General features: G+C 46.1%; 1 protein-coding gene and 1 long non-coding RNA gene across 2 annotated transcripts; both read left to right on the plus strand.

Annotated features, from left to right (window-relative positions):
• The first annotated feature begins 8,091 nt into the window (after positions 1–8,091).
• On the plus strand, positions 8,092–9,966 carry LOC115054252 (CD276 antigen homolog). Its single transcript, XM_029519380.1, has 4 exons — positions 8,092–8,230; positions 8,483–8,645; positions 9,158–9,484; positions 9,555–9,966. The coding sequence occupies exons 1-4, from the start codon at positions 8,195–8,197 to the stop codon at positions 9,635–9,637; spliced, it is 609 nt and encodes a 202-aa protein (XP_029375240.1). The 5' UTR covers positions 8,092–8,194; the 3' UTR covers positions 9,638–9,966.
• Positions 9,967–14,412: 4,446 nt separating this feature from the next.
• Positions 14,413–15,866, plus strand: LOC115055607 (uncharacterized). Its single transcript, XR_003841704.1, has 3 exons — positions 14,413–14,523; positions 15,072–15,136; positions 15,737–15,866. It is a non-coding gene; the product is annotated as an uncharacterized LOC115055607 (long non-coding RNA).
• The last annotated feature ends 86 nt before the right edge of the window (positions 15,867–15,952 follow it).

Consider the following 15,952-nt stretch of genomic DNA (forward strand, 5'->3'; position numbering starts at 1 on the left):
GCGGCCCCGGAGCTTCTGAGCCGTCTGTGGTGGGACAGACGGAGCTAATTAGATCAGTGAGGTTCAGCTCGTCTCCACGAACAGGCTGAAAACGACTTATTTAATTATCACAGCTGTAATTAAGACTGGTCCAATGGCAGAAACAGGATGTGAGGAGACAGCATCTGAAATTGAGCCGCCTCGTGGTGTCGGTTCCTCGGCTCCCATCGCCTTCACATGAACGAGCTGCTGTCTTCAGCAGGACGGTGAGGGGGAACGATTTCATTGTTGTTTAGAGCGTAAATGTGAGTTCTGACCTCCAGCTGCTGATCTTTTCATACAATATGACACACATGTTCAGTCTGATATTTAAATGTCCTCCTGACATTTGTGGGCTTTTTCTTTTTCCCACTCAGACTGATGTAGATCTAAAACTTCCTGCTCTGATCAGCAGCTGAATGGATGTCATTCCAGTGAAGTCAGTTTTCTCTTGTGAATATAAAACGGAGCAGTTTTGTTTTTCTGTAGAAAAGTCAGATTAGAACGGAACACAATGGCTCTTTGAGGCGAACCTGAACATCAGGCAGCGTTTCATTCTGCTGGCTGAGGTCAGAGGCCGAAAGGAGCAGGACGTTATTTTGGATGAGTGTTACAGCCAACAACATCACACTTGTCTTTACGTCGCACAACTCACAAATCGTGTTTATTATTGATAGTTATAGGTCATTGTGTAGCTCTGTCTTTGTTGTATTGTTTAGTGGCTAAAGTTGTGTTGACAGACAGAGTTGTTTGTCTGCTGGCGCAGTTTGAGGAGTGAACTTGTTGAATCGTATTTGGCTGCAGTGAGCTGAGAGCTGACTGATGGTGTGAACACAAACCTGCTCTCACTGGTGCTTCATGTTAATGAGGCCGAGCAGTTTTTGATTCAGAGCGAAGCCGTCAGAGAGCCGCAGAAGTCAACAGCCACGTTAACCCCTGGACATTCAGACGTTTGATGAAGCGGCGAGCGCCGGCCTCCCCTCTCCATGGATCCAACATCATTATCCAGGAGAGAGACAGTATGTTCGGCCCGCTCCGCCGGTAATGAGCCCTCGCCGATCATCCCTCATGCCGTAATTAGCGGCAGGCCCGGCACTCGGGCCCCCTGCTCGCTGCTAATGGAGTGAACAAGGCAGAAAACGAGCACTATTAAGGCTGGACATGAATTCCTGCTCGCTCCGTGAAACCCTTGAAACATAATCGTCTTCATCATTCAGCGCTCCGACTCCGGCCTCCTCCGGATCGCTGCCTCGGCTTCTGTCGCCAATCAAAGCAGGATGGATCGGGAGAACCACTTCCTGTCTCCCCGTCTCCGTCTCCAGGTGGGAGACTTGAAACCTGAGTGTCTTTAATCGGCTGTGAGAGTTTCAGTCGCATCATTACAGCTGGAAGACGACAGAGCTCAAAGGTTCAGGATGAAACCAGTTCGGAAGAGGAACGGATCATTGTGAATATTTCTCCTGATCATCTGATCCGCATGGCGGGAACACGTGGATGGGGTCGAAGGTCAAAGCCACAGGGTCTTCAGTGTTTTGAAACAGTGTGCTTGATTTGTTCGTGGGTGTCACCTGCATGTGATGAGTGACGGGGGGCGGAGACATGTAATGGCTGTGTTGGCAAGGTCAGGCAGCTGATTGGTCGAAGGCTCATTGTGAAGCCACAGAGGGCGGGGTCAAGGTCGCACTGATGGTGGCGGTGATGATGATGCAAGGAGAGTCGGGCTTCAACCAACCAACAGCTGAACAGACAGAGAGATGGTGACCATCAATCAGTGATCTCATTAATTATCGATTGATCCATCGATCAGTCAGCTCACTGTCAGTGTGCTTTTATTTTGGTGATTCTCAGCAGGAAGTGTAGTGATGACTCACACACAAAAGGTGTTTGGGGAATTGGAGAACAATTAGCCAGCTGGTTTTATGAAACAAAGCAGTTAATATTATGCTAATAATTCAGATTTGGAGCTCTTCAGATCGTTGGCTCATCCTGTGTTAATTACTCTGATGACTCTTCGGTGCATCATATTAGGAGTGACTATTGGACAGATCTGGATGTTTTACAAACAGCTCTGAGCCGCCGCCGCCGCCGCTGCGTGTCAGTCAGCGTGATGACATCACGAGTCCAGTTGGTGAGACCAGAATTTAAAATGAAGGTGTTCCTCGGTTTGCAGCAGCAGAGCTTCGCAGAACGGGCCGTCGGCTCTGTATCTTTGTCAGCTGCGTTTATTGTCCCAGTAAATGTGTTAATGCTGTTTCCCTCCTGGGGGGCAGCCAGGTCACTGTTGAAATTCAGATGAGTCCCCCGCCCCCCACCTCCTGCAGGGTCTCCTCTTCCTCCCTCAGAGATAAGACTCATCCAGGAGGTTTAAAGATTGATTCAGAAACAGCCAAGCCCAGTAATGAACTGGTCTGGTTTCCTTTACATGGACTGAGAGAAAGCAGACAATGACACGAGTGAAGGTTGGATAAGGCTGTAAAAGTAATCCACTAAGTTTTAGTTTTAATGAGTGGAGATGATTTCACCTCCAACAGGAAAAAAGGTACATTTAGATGAAAGCAGAACTCACAAACACAACCAAAGTCCCTCTTCTGGTCCTGAGACCATCGGAAGACCAGGACTCAGCCGTCCTCTCGTGTTTCCATGTTCTGTTTGGTGTATGAAGGCGTCTGAAGCTCCTCCCCCTGCTGGGGGCGGAGCCTCAGTAAACAGGTGAAGGTGCCATTAAAAGGCAGCTGTTTTCCTCCTCAATGACAGCCGCAGAGCTTCAGCTGATTGTTGTCCCGGCTGGAGAAGGTCAAAGCTGGTGGCTAATCACAGGCCCCGGTGGGGGGGGGGCAGGTTTTAGGTCGACAGCCTGAGTTTATGACCCCACCAAAAAACAGAAGCTCAGTCATTACACTCATAGCTGCTTCCCTGCAGCCAGAGTGCACAGAGCTCCATCCACAGACACACACAGACACACACAGACACACACTGACACAAACAGAATGGAGGCCTGAGAGGACGAGCTGATCGTTGGAGCTGCTGCAGCGGTCAGTGGGCTGAACCGTCCCTGAGCTGAAGGCCACACAATCAATCTGCCTCAGCAACAACTACAGGAGCGCACAACACAACACACACTGTGTTAATACTGCTCTCTGACACCAGCTCTGCACAGCTGGATCCGTCCTCCCGCTCCATCAGATTGGAGGTCCGGAGTGAGTCTGTTTGTCAGGAGGAGGTCTCGTTGTGATTATGAAACAGTAAGTCAGCCTTCAGACAGCTGCTGGACCAGGAGAGTCCTGGAGATCCTGCAGAGATGAAGCTGGGGGCAACGACACAGCAGCAGAAACGCACAGCTGAAGCACAACACAACCCCCAGGCCAGTGACTGACTGAGCCAGGTGTAGACCAGGTGTAGACCTTGTTCTGTGTGATGTGGCTGAAACAGGACTCGAACAGACCTTGGTCCTGCTCAGGTGGGTCAGACTGAATCCTCTCAGATCATTTTATTATTCAGTGAATGGGTCTCCAGGTGAGATCTTCAAGTTTCTGGAGAATGTACACTTTCCTTCATCATTCTTAATAGAAGGTGTTTTCCTCATATTCCTGGCTGTGCATGTTGAACAGCTGCTCTCACACTCAGCTCAGTTTGTGTTTGTGCTGTTTATTTTTTTTAATGAGGACAATATTAGACTTTAAAAAACGTCCTGCAGCTTCAGACTGACCTCCTAATGGAGAGACTTTCCCTTCAGGGATCAATAACGTTTCATGAATATCACAGAGACTCTGACATGAGAGCAGAAGACAAAGAGCTCAGAGGGCTGGAAGTGATGAGCGACCTCACTGTTGACTACAGCCACTAATTATCTCTTCATTTGGATGTGTGTGTGTGTGTGTGTGTGCGCGTGTGCTGCCACCCCTCTGGGAATACAACTGGAGCAAACACAGTGAGGCGTCTTGCTGCTCGGGGCCTTTTTCTTCGGCGGTCCAGATTCTTCCTGAATAATTGGATTAACAGCGAGAAGCAGAGGTGATGAATTTGTTCTGCTCAGTGAACCCACCTGAACTGACACACAAACAGCTGACACAGAGCTGCACTCCGTCTGTCAGTGACACACCAACAGTTTCAGGACCAGGTACTCTGATTGGGGTGATTGACAGCTGATCAACCAGCTACATCAGCTTCCTGCTGACCTGAAGCACAGCTCAGTGCGGTCCAGAATGTCATAAAAATACCTCACAGAATATGTGTGTTGTTAAACGCCTCAGTTCTGTCAGGACTGAAACCATCTGAGGCTCAGAAACTAGCTCCTGTTGTGAAGGAGACGAGGGTCCCAGCTCCACCACCTTCCTGTTCCAAGCTCGAACGGAACCATTGTCTTCCTGAATGCAACATGTCGTCCATGTTGGCGTCTCTGCAGGTCAGATCCACAGCGCCACCTGCTGGGGGGTCGCTGAGGGAGCAGCTGCTCCAACTCTTCTGTTGGAGGACGCCTTTGATAAACATGTCTGTGTTTCTGCTGATGCCACTGAAGAGGACGAGTCCAGTACAGGTTTGTTCCTCCTGATGGAGTCTGCAGGGCGGACATGAAGAGGATTACTCACCTGATGACGACGACACGCTCCATCAGCCTGCTCACGTGTGTTTTTTTGGCAGGGGGGGTTCAGCCTGTAAAAACAAACACACTTGTTGTAGATGTGTGTTTGTGAAGTCACTGACTGAAAGAAGCAGAAGTCTAAAACCTGGTTCAGATCCAGACGAGCTCATATAAAGCTCCTGAAATATCAATGAGCAGTGATATAGATCGAGCTCACCTGCTTGAATCTTTTCATCTTTCAGCCTGTTGGAAGAAACTGCATTATGTACTTTATGACAGTACGTGGGGGGGAATAAACTATGAGCCCCCCCTGCCTCTGCCTAAGACATAAAAAGATGCTGAAGTCGGCACAGTTAGTTTCATATAAACAGAAAACATGAACATCTTCACAGTGGCCTTCTGGCTGGGGGGTCATCCTGAATATCTGCAGTCTGATGAACACAAATGGAGGAGAAAGAATAATTCATTCCAGAGACGTCCTGTTTGGGTTCATAGGTCTGTCTGCAGAGCTGGGATTGGCTCCAGAACCCCCCGTGACCCGGAAACACATAAGATGAATGAATGTCATGAGATGAAAATAAAGAAAAGTTGTCTGAGTGAGCGGCTTCACTCTGCTGCTGGTTTCAGGTTCTCAGGACGATCAATGGAGGGGAATCGAACCGCTCTTCGCCCACCAAAGTGGTGCAGTCAGGAGACAGAGCTCTGTGATGGCTGGACTGCAGGAGGGACATCTTAAATCTCACCCATTTCAGCCTTCAGGCTCTTATTTTCTCACTGACCTCACTTCCTTTCCCTGATTGGGGCCACCTGAGCTGAGCTTACATAAGGCCTGCTCACCTGTTGCTCAGTCTTTGCACCATGACGAGGGCAGCAGGTAAGGAGCTCCTACACTTTGTAAGTCAGTCCGAGCTGAACGGACAACTTTATTGATGATATTGATGTTATGATAGTAACTTCTAATCCTTGATTTGTTTCAGATCATTAATCCAGGTGTGTTTCTTCCAGTTTGATGAACCTCCAACTTCACCGTGCCACTTTAGGTACTCAGTATTTTACTTTTTTTTACCGTTTGTTTTAATAGTAGATGCTGATTGCGTTTTAAGATTCTACCAGTTGTCTTGTAATAGCATTTCTTTTTGGTAATCTTCCAATCAGATACTTTAGCACACATTTAAAATGTTTTAGACAAAGAATTTAGACACAGCAGTCATCTCTAAATCTTTGAAGATGCATTTTGGTCTGGTGAGGTTTTCCAGAATCGGGACCTTTTCGCTGTTTCTCGTCTTTAACTTGTGTTTTGAGTGTTTCAGAGAATCTGTGTTGCGTTTGAGTAAAAATACAAACTTCCAAATTTTCCTCAAGACATTTTGGTGTTTAGCCAGAAAGAATCGGAACATGACGAACGATTTAATCCAATTAAAGTAAAATTAAACCCGGTTAGGAGCCCACATTTTTAGGTCCTTTAGGTTTATTTTATCTTGGGCCATTTATTTTATTTTTGTCAGAAGCAGCACTCATCAGTTTTTTGTGGGTCAACTTGTCAGTCACATGTATTTGAGTGTGTGCGTGTGGTCAGTGGAGGAGAAAGTATAAAGGTCAGCGTGGTCGGAGGAGGCGGGGCTGAAAAGCCAACTGTCTGATGGGAAACATTTCAACGCCTTGCCTGTTTCCTGTGCTGCTCCTTCCCTCCATGCTGCTGGATGTGACGACACATATTGGACCAACTGCACCTTCAACATGAGTCATCAGAGGTGGAGAAAGTATTAAGGTCAGTGTGGTTGGAGGAGGCGGAGCCAAAGAGGTCAGTGTGGTTGGAGGAGGATTCTGCTGTGTTCAGTCTGAATGGTCAGATGGTCCTGTTTATTTCCTGTCACATGACAGACTGCTTCCTCCTGGAGTAACCTGTTCGAGGCCAAAGATCTGCAACAGCAAGGACCTGGACCAACAGGAGCAGTGAGGTACAATGACAGTTACACTATCTGCCCACAGGGTGGCCCCGTTGACCCGCTCAGTGAAAGAAGCATGAGTCAGGCTTTTCAGAGCAGATTAAAATGTCGTATAGAAGTCAGACTGATCATTCATGATGCAGTTTGTTTAGATGACAGATGAAGGTGTTGAAAATGTGAACACTGTAAAAACTGATTTTATTCTGAATAACTGAGCTCAGTCTAAAATCTCTTTGGCAGGTTCGTACAACGTTGCAGGCCTTTTCCCAATTTCTGGTCCACATGAACGTGAAGTCACTTTATAGCAGACTGCAGATGTTCTTTGGCAGTCAGGAAAGTTGTCCACATCAGAAACCTGTTGAATACTTAACTGCTTGAATTGGTGAGTTGTGCTTAACTTATGTTTAGCCTCTTGCTAAGTGAGTGAACTTTAACATGCACTTTATTAGAGCACGCACATAAACACAACTGCAATGTGAGCATCTGATACGTTTCATGTTGTCTTAGTTTGTCAGCGGTGAGACACTTTTCAGTAGTTTCAGTAGTGGTTAATTGTTGAATCAATACATGTATGCGTTTAATTGTCATACCTACTGTGAGTCGAACTGTTTAAGCTAGTGTTGATTAAAAATAACAGATAATTGCTAAGAGCTCTGGCCTTCTGTTTGACCAGGCCGGTTTGTGTTGATCTGATCCATGAAGAGCATTCCAAATCCAGCTGATCAGGAATCAGACTGCACAGCTAACCCCCCATTCACTTGACTTGTGCTGAAGACCAAGGAACTCTCTGATTTGTGTACTTTGAGTTGGGTCCACACATTCATTGTTTACATTTTGGAGGGTTGTTTTATTTATTTGATTTCATACTTCATATTCATTCATATTTTTGAATAGTGTGGAATGAATAATGAATTTCTGGAGAGAAGCTAATTGTGCTCCAAAAGATCACTAAATTCAGGTATAAGCTGAGAACACCCAGTCATTTGGAATATTTTTGAGTAATTTCAGTATTTGAAGAAAATGTAGTTTTTACTTTTTTGTGGCCACATCTATCTATTTAGTAACAAAGTAATTTGTTGTGGGGTTTTTTTTTCCCTTTTCAATACATGGGACCTATTCTGAAACCATCTGCCTCCATGTCTCGATTTATTGAGCATCATACTGTTCTCCTTGGCCGAATCTGGTCTTCTGTGTTCACTGAAATTACTGTAAATGCAGCAAATAGCTAAATATATGCTACAAGAATGTCTTGGTGGAGTTGTCAGGTCTGTTTTTATTGCTCTTCTGGAGCTCAGTGTGGATGGGGCCAGCAGCTGGGTGTTTCAGGAAGGTCTGATGTTCCTGAGAAACAGTTCTCTTTGGTTGTGGATTGTTAGAACATTTCAGCTCAGACTCTTCCTACATTGGGTAGAGTTCAATTCTTTCCAGTTCATGCATGTGAAATGTGACTGTTCCAGGCACACCCTGTGTATTGTTTGCTACACTGAGATGATTGGTTGTATTCGTGCTGCTGCTGATAAGAGCATTCAGCAAACAGACGACAGTCATTCAGAGGTCGATCAGTCCTGCTGTGACTGAACCTCACACCCATTTCTGAACATTGTTCAACTTTTACTTTCACTTCTCTATCATTGGATGTCAGCAGACAAACATGGGACCGTGTTGTTGGACTCGAGACGACAGACATGTAAGTTCCATCTCTGCCTTAGAGAACTTGATGTCTGTACAACAGTACACTGAAATTCCTCCAGTAACAGAAGACTGTCTTTTCATTTTTTTTTTTTGTAAACAAACTAACAATAAAAACTGGACAGGAATCATTGATTTAAAATGCTTCTGTCCTCGTGTTCCTCTTGCTGAAGCCATAAATACTCTGGTCAGGTCCTGCTTTCCAGGCCCAGTCCCCACTCTCTCCCCCGGTAACTTCTGTTATTTTCAGCATGTGAGGTGTGAGCGGAGCGTCCTGGAAGTGCTGGGCGGGGGTCACTGTGTGTCCAGAAAGGAGACCACTCTCTGGCTGGACTTCAGTGTGGACATTGCCACTAAGATGCTGTTTCTCCGCAACATCGCGCTGATCTGGACCCTCTTCAACATTCCAGCAGGTCAGTGTGACTTTTGTCTCTGCTGCTCACACAGCAGGTCGGTCTGCAGCCGGCCGCTGTCACGGGTCCTGATGAAACTTCATTCAAATGTTGGGCCTTGAGTGTGAACAGAAACTGGTTTAAAGCCTTCCGTCCTTTAATTTAACAAACAGCTTTATCAAATATCTGCAGACATGTCTGAACAACCGCGTGACGCGCTTCGGAATTCAACGCCACTGTTGCGTCACTCTAGAGCAACGATCATACTTGTGCGAATGTGGGAGTTAAAACAAATATGGCGGACGGCGGTGAAGGGAAATGCTAACGTGAGCCTCCATGTCTCATATTCCTGTACACAGAATGCAGTCTGACGCTTTTCTTCTTGCATGTCACGTTGGGGCCAGGAGCATTCAAAAACAAACTGAGGGCCTGAAGTCTGGACAGTCTGATAAATCCAGCCAATCATCTACCACCTGTGCATTGTGGGCGGAGCTCCACAGGGCCAGTCGTTCTGAATGTGTTTTGTCCCTCAGTGAGCTGCCTGACTGCTGTGAAGGCTCGTGTCGGAGCAGACGTCCTCCTGTCCTGCGTCCACCCAGACGTCTCCGCTGTGCCACAGAACATGTCTTTCCTTTGGATGGACCAGCAGTCCAGGGTCCTGATGACCAGCCTCCACGGGGCCCCCGGAAATGGATACCAACACGAAGCCTTCAGGGGGCGGGTGGCCTCGTTCCCTGGTCTGTCCAGCAAGGGGAACTTCTCTGTCGTCCTGCAGACGGTCCAGAAGACAGACAGTAACAACTACACCTGCATCGTACCCCAACTGAACCTCCAGCAGGAGGTCATGCTGACGGTCTCAGGTAGGTCTGCTGCTGCAGGTCCAGATAAAACCCTGAGGAGCTGCACTGACCAATCTTCTCTGCTCCGTAGGTGTGAGTCCTCGGAGACCTTGGACCACAGCCCTCCTCACACTGATTCCAATGTCAGTCTTCTTTGGACTTGCAGAACATTAACCTGAAACTATCACAATCATCTTCAACTATGAAGGAAGCAGGGGAAGCTGTGTCACACTGAGGAAACGCTGTGCACACAGTGAGATGTGTTGGAGGACTTTGTTGATGAAAATGTTGAAGGGTTTATTATTAATTTTTTTAATTTTTTTTTTAGTACAACCACAGATCAGTGTAACCTCTCTATTTTTGAAGAGTTAACTGCAGCGCCCAGCAGGCGGATGTGGGGGAGGGGCAGGAAGGAATCTGGTCACTCTTACTGCTCCTCTGTACAGCTGAACTGTCCAATGAGGACTGCTTGTTATTCTGAAATAAAAATGATCTGAAGTTAATCTAGTACAAATAGTTTTTCTTTTTGTATAAATGTATCAGCTGCTGCTGTGTAAAGGTTCATATAATGCACTTCTACAGCAGTCAGCCGAACAAATGTTATTTATGATTTAATTAAAACGCTCAGATTTAGTCTAGACCAGTTTGTGGACCTGGAACAGAAGAGAAAGTGAAGACACGAAACTGGAGTTGAACTGCAGCAGCTTCCTGTACATCTGACTTCCTGTTATGAGAATGTGCTGCATATGATTCAGAGGACTTCCTGACTTCCTCTCAGTGCAGCAGTCTAAGCGGGCAGCCGACATGGATGCTTTCAGGTCAGTTGAAATCAGGGGGAGATGTGTGGTGATGGTAGATCCTGATTTCATGTTCATCTTTCTGATATCTCCACAGCTCTGCAGGGATGGGGGTGTGGCTGATGCTGGTCTTCGCTGTGAAAACAGGTCAGTTTGTGTCAGTGCCTCTTAGTGATGTCATCCATCAGTCTGTCAGCTGTCTGTTTTTTTTTTTTTTTTTTTTTTTTTTTTTAAACTTGGATAAACCAGATTTGGCAGAGAAGGTGGATCTCACCTGCTCTGCACTCTCCTGATTGGGTGGTATCGTCTGTCAGTCACAGTAGCCATGTCCCCTTATCCATCCCCTGCTTTCTGGTCCGTTTTCCATTTGTTGAAATATGAACATCGTGGGGTCCAGCAGGGGGGGCAGATCACATCCAGACCCCCTCTGCTGGTGGTCTGGTCCAGTCCCAGTTTGACAGCTGTGTTGTGTCTCAGGGAGCTGTAAGGTCCAGCTCCAGGCTGTTGCCGGAGAAGACGTCCTGCTGCCCTGTCACTTCCCTGGAATGGACCTCCTATCTGAAAAAGTTGACTCCTGGAGGGCCTCTTGGAGGACCCAGGAAGCCCAAGTGGTTGTGGAGATGGATGGTTTCCAGAACATCACGTCCCAGCACCAGAACTTCAGAGGACGTGTGGTCAGCTTCCCTGAGCTGTACCGACAGGCGAACTTCTCCATCGTCCTGCAGGATGTCCAACAGGCGGACAGCGGCATGTACGAGTGTCACGTGGTGGTGGACTTCAGGCAGAAGGTCCAGCTGGGGGTCTCAGGTGTGTCACTCCAACCAGGAGTCCTGGTTCTGCACCGTCCGATCTGCTGCTCTCTGCTGGAGCTCAGTCTCAGGTCTGGATCATGAACTGGGGCTACTTCAGGGACTCTCCTGATCCTGGTCTTCTTCCTGTTGCAGGTAAACCCACGACAGCGATCTCTGGTCCTGAAGGTTCAGGCAGTGATGTCATCATGCCAATCCTCCACATGACTCTGCTCTCAGTCCTGATCTTCTTCTGCTGAACTTCTAATTGATCATCAGCAGCTGATCATGTTCTGACTGCTGATTTGATGTGGATTAGATCCTGATCGAGCCTGATCACATATTGATCAGACATTGATTCATTCACTTTGTTGTTTTTTCTTATTCTTTTTATGATCTGAAGCTGAAGGTCAACAGTGTCATGAAAACATTCAATAAATTTGGGAAAATTGGCTTTGAACAAATTGACTGTGGATAAAAGTAGTAAACCAACAGTTTGCCGAATTTTTTTTTTTTTTTACATTTATAATAAAAACAAGTGAAGTTGTCAATGTTCCATTATTTTTGCAGTAACAACTTTGAGACACAAGATGGAGCCAGATGGTTAGTGGTGGTGGTGGTGATGATGATGATGGTAGTACATTTTATTTTAAGTCCTTTTCATGTTACTTTCAGAGGCCTAACAGGAGGGTTAGATAAAAAAAAACACAACAAGCACACAGAAGGATAAACAACAAAAAAAGAGACCATCAAACATTATTGTTGTAGTTACAGGACGACAGCGTTCCTCCCACACTGTGGCTGCAGGAATTTGCTGTTCTGACACATGATGATCTCTGTGGAAGAGCTGGAACTCTGTCAGCTGGTCTCTGAAGTTTCACTTCAGGCTGCTGAGCATTCGAGGAAACTTGCTCAGTTGATCAGGTCTGACACAGCCAGCATCACCTTCAGAAACAGGAAGGGAGGAGCACTTCTGTCTTAGCGCAGGGCAAAGCAGAGTCACATCAGGCCGGCTCTGTTCTGAGCTTGAAGCTGAGCATGGATCTCCTCTGTGCTGGTGCTGACTGTGTGACAAAGGTCCAGGTGACTCCGGGACAAAACGTCACGTTGACCTGCTCTGGGAACAGAACAGATCTACTGGTACCTGCAGATCTTTGGACACTTACAGGGCCTCATCGGTCAGACTTTCTCCAGAAAACAGGAGACAAAATCCACTTTGCTGAATGCTGGAAAAAAATTCTGTCTTCAGGAAAACAGACTGCAAATTCAAAACATCACAGCTGAAGATTTCAGGCGTTACTTCTGTGCCAAGAGGATGAATACCACCATCACTACTGTGGACAGCTTCCTCCTCGTCTCAGGTAAAATCAAAAACAATCTGTAATCCGAACACTCCGAACACACAGAGTGGTTGCTCTGGTTGTTCACCAACTTCTTCACAGGAAGTCGTCTAGCTCTGTCCACCAACCACTCTGAACCTCAAACTACACACAATGGGACTAAATGGCAGAGAGACCACTTCCTGTACAGCTCAATCACCCTGAACATCTTCCTCGGCCTGGTCATTACAGGTGAGTCGTGCTTTCTTCTTCTTTGAATTTGGTGGTGGAGCGATGCCCAATTCCTGATCAATGCCACGCCCCCAGAGGTCCAGAGCAGGACTCACCTGTCGCCCTGTTGGCAGGTTTGGTTTCTGTTCTGCTTCATTTGAAGAAGAATGGAGTCCTCCAGGTGACCTCGGCCTCACCTGGGACATGTGACAACGCAGAGACACCGCAGGTGAGCAAACCTGTAAGATTGTCACAGTGACGCTCACAGCGATGCTAACTATCCTCCTGCTGTGTTCCAGTATGAGGAGATCCAGTTCTCTCCTGTTAGTCCGGCTGCTGCTCTTCCAGAGTGCATTTACTTCAAAGCTCAGCTCCCTCGTCCCACGATGCCTCAGCTCTGAGACACCTGGACACAGAGATCCTGGGACACCTAGGATGGCCAGCTCCCTGAAAATAAAAGTCACCCAGTTGGCAGGGCCAGGGCCAACCTGATTGTCTTCGAAGTCATGTTTGACTGATTATTTTTGATCCTCACAGAACTACGGGACGAAGTGCGTCCCTTTTACACTTAAGACAGGACAAATATTTTCTGTTTTTCAAGGGACGGTAGGCGACCCTGGAGACACCTGAGGAGAAAGACTTCCAAACCCCTCAGCGAACTGATGGCTGGAGACACTGGGGGGGTTTCAGGTGGATCAGAAGAGAACAGACGTGCTCTTTCTTCTGTCTGAGCTTTCTGAAGTCTTCCTTTTTTCTGTGAATTCACCTTCAGCCTTTTTGTAAACTTCAGAGGAATGTGTTCTGATGCATTTTTGGGAAATAAGTCACATTGAGCTGGAGAAAGTCAGCAGCTCGGGGGGTTTTGGTTGCGCAGCTGGATGCCGGTTGTGCAACACACAGACGAAAGATGCTTAATTTAATTTGTTCGTTCGTGTTTCATCACTTCATCAGCGGTTCATCTGTTTAAGTGGAAAATTGCTCAAAGACTGAAACACTTCTTGTTCCATAAAGTTTCAGCTCTGTGTGAAAATCCTTCCTTTGATTAAAATCACTGTCCGCCCAGAGACTGCTGTCATCTTCATATTTGGAGGTTGTGGTGTCACACTTGTTCCTGTGACTTGTGTACTCTCTCTAACCCGATGTGTGACAGTGGCCTGGTTTGAATCTGGTCCTGGTCTTTCCCTTGGCCCGATTTTCTGGACTGTTCAGATTTCACCCTGGTTTTAGTTCCCTGTGGGATCGACTGAAGATCACATGATCTGAAGAATCAGTGAGTGATGGTCACATTGTGTTCACAGTTCTGCAGTGCACAGGTTCAGACACTGTGAGAGTCAATGACATGAATGTCTTATTTTTAGTTGTGAGCCACTTTCAGCTGTTTTAACTCCACAGAAATTCATCAACACACCAAATCCTGAGAAGGATGTGAGATTGTGAGACCACATCCTTTTTTTAAGTAAAAGGTGTTCCTGATCAGTTCCCTGACACTTAAATGCTGTCGTCATGTGACGGTGAGACTTTGACACCACGCTGAAGGAGCATCAACAGTCTGTCACATAACAGGATCATGTGACTTCTGTTGGCTTTCAACAAACACTTGAACGACAGCAGCAGTTGATCCCACAGTAGCCCCGCCCCCTAACCCCCCTCTAAATGGAGCATTATTAAAAAAATGAACACGTCGGATTGAAAACTGAGACCATAAAGTCATCAGGGAGGAGCAGGGATATTTTCCCATAGACTTCAATGCAGTCTGACTTCTTTTTACAGAGATGGTCACTTGACGTAGAATAATGAACTTCGTCATTGTTTCACTGTCAAAGGTCTGCAGCTGCTAATGAGACGTGAACTCTACCAGAGAACGACTCAGTGGGCTGAAAACAGGAAGCCAGACATCACATGGTGTTGTTGGAGGTATCTGACTGGTAAGTTTGTAATACTGTGATAAGTGAGCGTAACTCACGGGCCTCTCAAAACGTCCTCATCTGAAGCTCCCTCTCGATGTTTGACTGTGAATCTGTCTAGTTGGGTCGAGTTTCATTGAATCAGTCAACATTCATCAGGCACTGAGTAGTTTGACTCTTCTCAGTATTGACTTTATCATTCTTATTTTTGCTGGCCGTTTTAAGATTGGCAGAAGTTTGCAGAAACAAATGCACCCTCGTTTAAAAAGAGGCTCTACACAGTGAACAGCTACCACAGATCTCCAGAGTTTGGAGCCACTGGATGGACCCAGTTTCTGCAGGAGCTATGGAGCTTTATGTTGAACTGTGGCCACAAAGTGTCCAACGTCTTCGTTAGGAAATGAAGTTTCAACAGTCACTAAATGATGAAGCTGCAGAACAAAGAGCAGCTTTTTAAATCCTTCGTATTAAGGTCGTTTCGCTGCAGTGAGACAAATTTTGAGTGTAGAAGTGGAAATAATTGTCGCAGAGGACTTGAAGTGTTGAAATCCTTCTGTACTGTCCTGCAGTGTTGTTCGGATCCACAAGGTGACGCTGTGTTGCCACAAACGGAGGCCTCGGTGGGTCAAACCAGGTGAGCAACACTTCATTTTTCTGTTTTGTGTGATTAATGAACACAAATTTAAAACACAAACGTGCTTTTAGTCATTGTATAAATAATATATATTTTATAATGTCACCTGATAACAGCAACAATGAATCAGTTTAACCAGAATCAGAGTCACCTCTGTTCTGAATTTGTTTTGGGTTAACTGTTCAGCTGTGCAGAGGAGCATTTCAATTCAGTGTCACATTGTTGAACTTGTGTGACTTTTTGCTCCTCGTGTTTTTATGAGGCAGAAAAGGATGAAATACATGAAATAGGAAACCAGTGACGTACTTCAGTGTGAGGTCACTGAATGACAGCATAAACAACTGAAGAGTTCAGACGTTGTTTCTGTGATACGGATGAATAAAATTAGAATTATTCATCCAGAATCCATCCAGGACCGGTTCTGCTCTGCCTACAAAATAAAAGCATCCTGCCTGGCAGTTAATTCTATACAGGACGAATATTGTTTTTCAGACCGTTTGAGTCCAAACCTCAGTGTAAATGTGTGAGTTGGTTTGGTTTATGTGAATATGTGTGAAATTTTACTTTCATTTTACTGCAAAGTCTCACATTTTCCTTCAGTTTGCATCAAGAATGACCTGAAGTTCCTTCAATACATTTATGGATCATCGATCGATTATTCTGCAAGTGGGGAAGAAAAAGACACAAGTAACAAAACTGACGGATGTTCACGGCAGAAACAACAATAAAGATCCAATAAAACACTGTCATTCCAAACAATTTGAGCAAAATGGGACGAGAAAGACTTCGTAACACAGAACACGTGGGTTTTATTTT

Source organism: Echeneis naucrates, chromosome 2 (genome assembly GCF_900963305.1).
Source record: "Echeneis naucrates chromosome 2, fEcheNa1.1, whole genome shotgun sequence".
NCBI lineage: Eukaryota > Metazoa > Chordata > Actinopteri > Carangiformes > Echeneidae > Echeneis > Echeneis naucrates.

Coding starts and splice junctions, on each gene's coding strand:
- LOC115054252 (XM_029519380.1), top strand. CDS start 8,195: ATGGGACCGTGTTGTTGGACTCGAGACGACAGACAT. Junction 8,231..8,482: donor GGACTCGAGACGACAGACAT/GTAAGTTCCATC, acceptor TGTTATTTTCAG/CATGTGAGGTGTGAGCGGAG. Junction 8,646..9,157: donor CCTCTTCAACATTCCAGCAG/GTCAGTGTGACT, acceptor TTTGTCCCTCAG/TGAGCTGCCTGACTGCTGTG.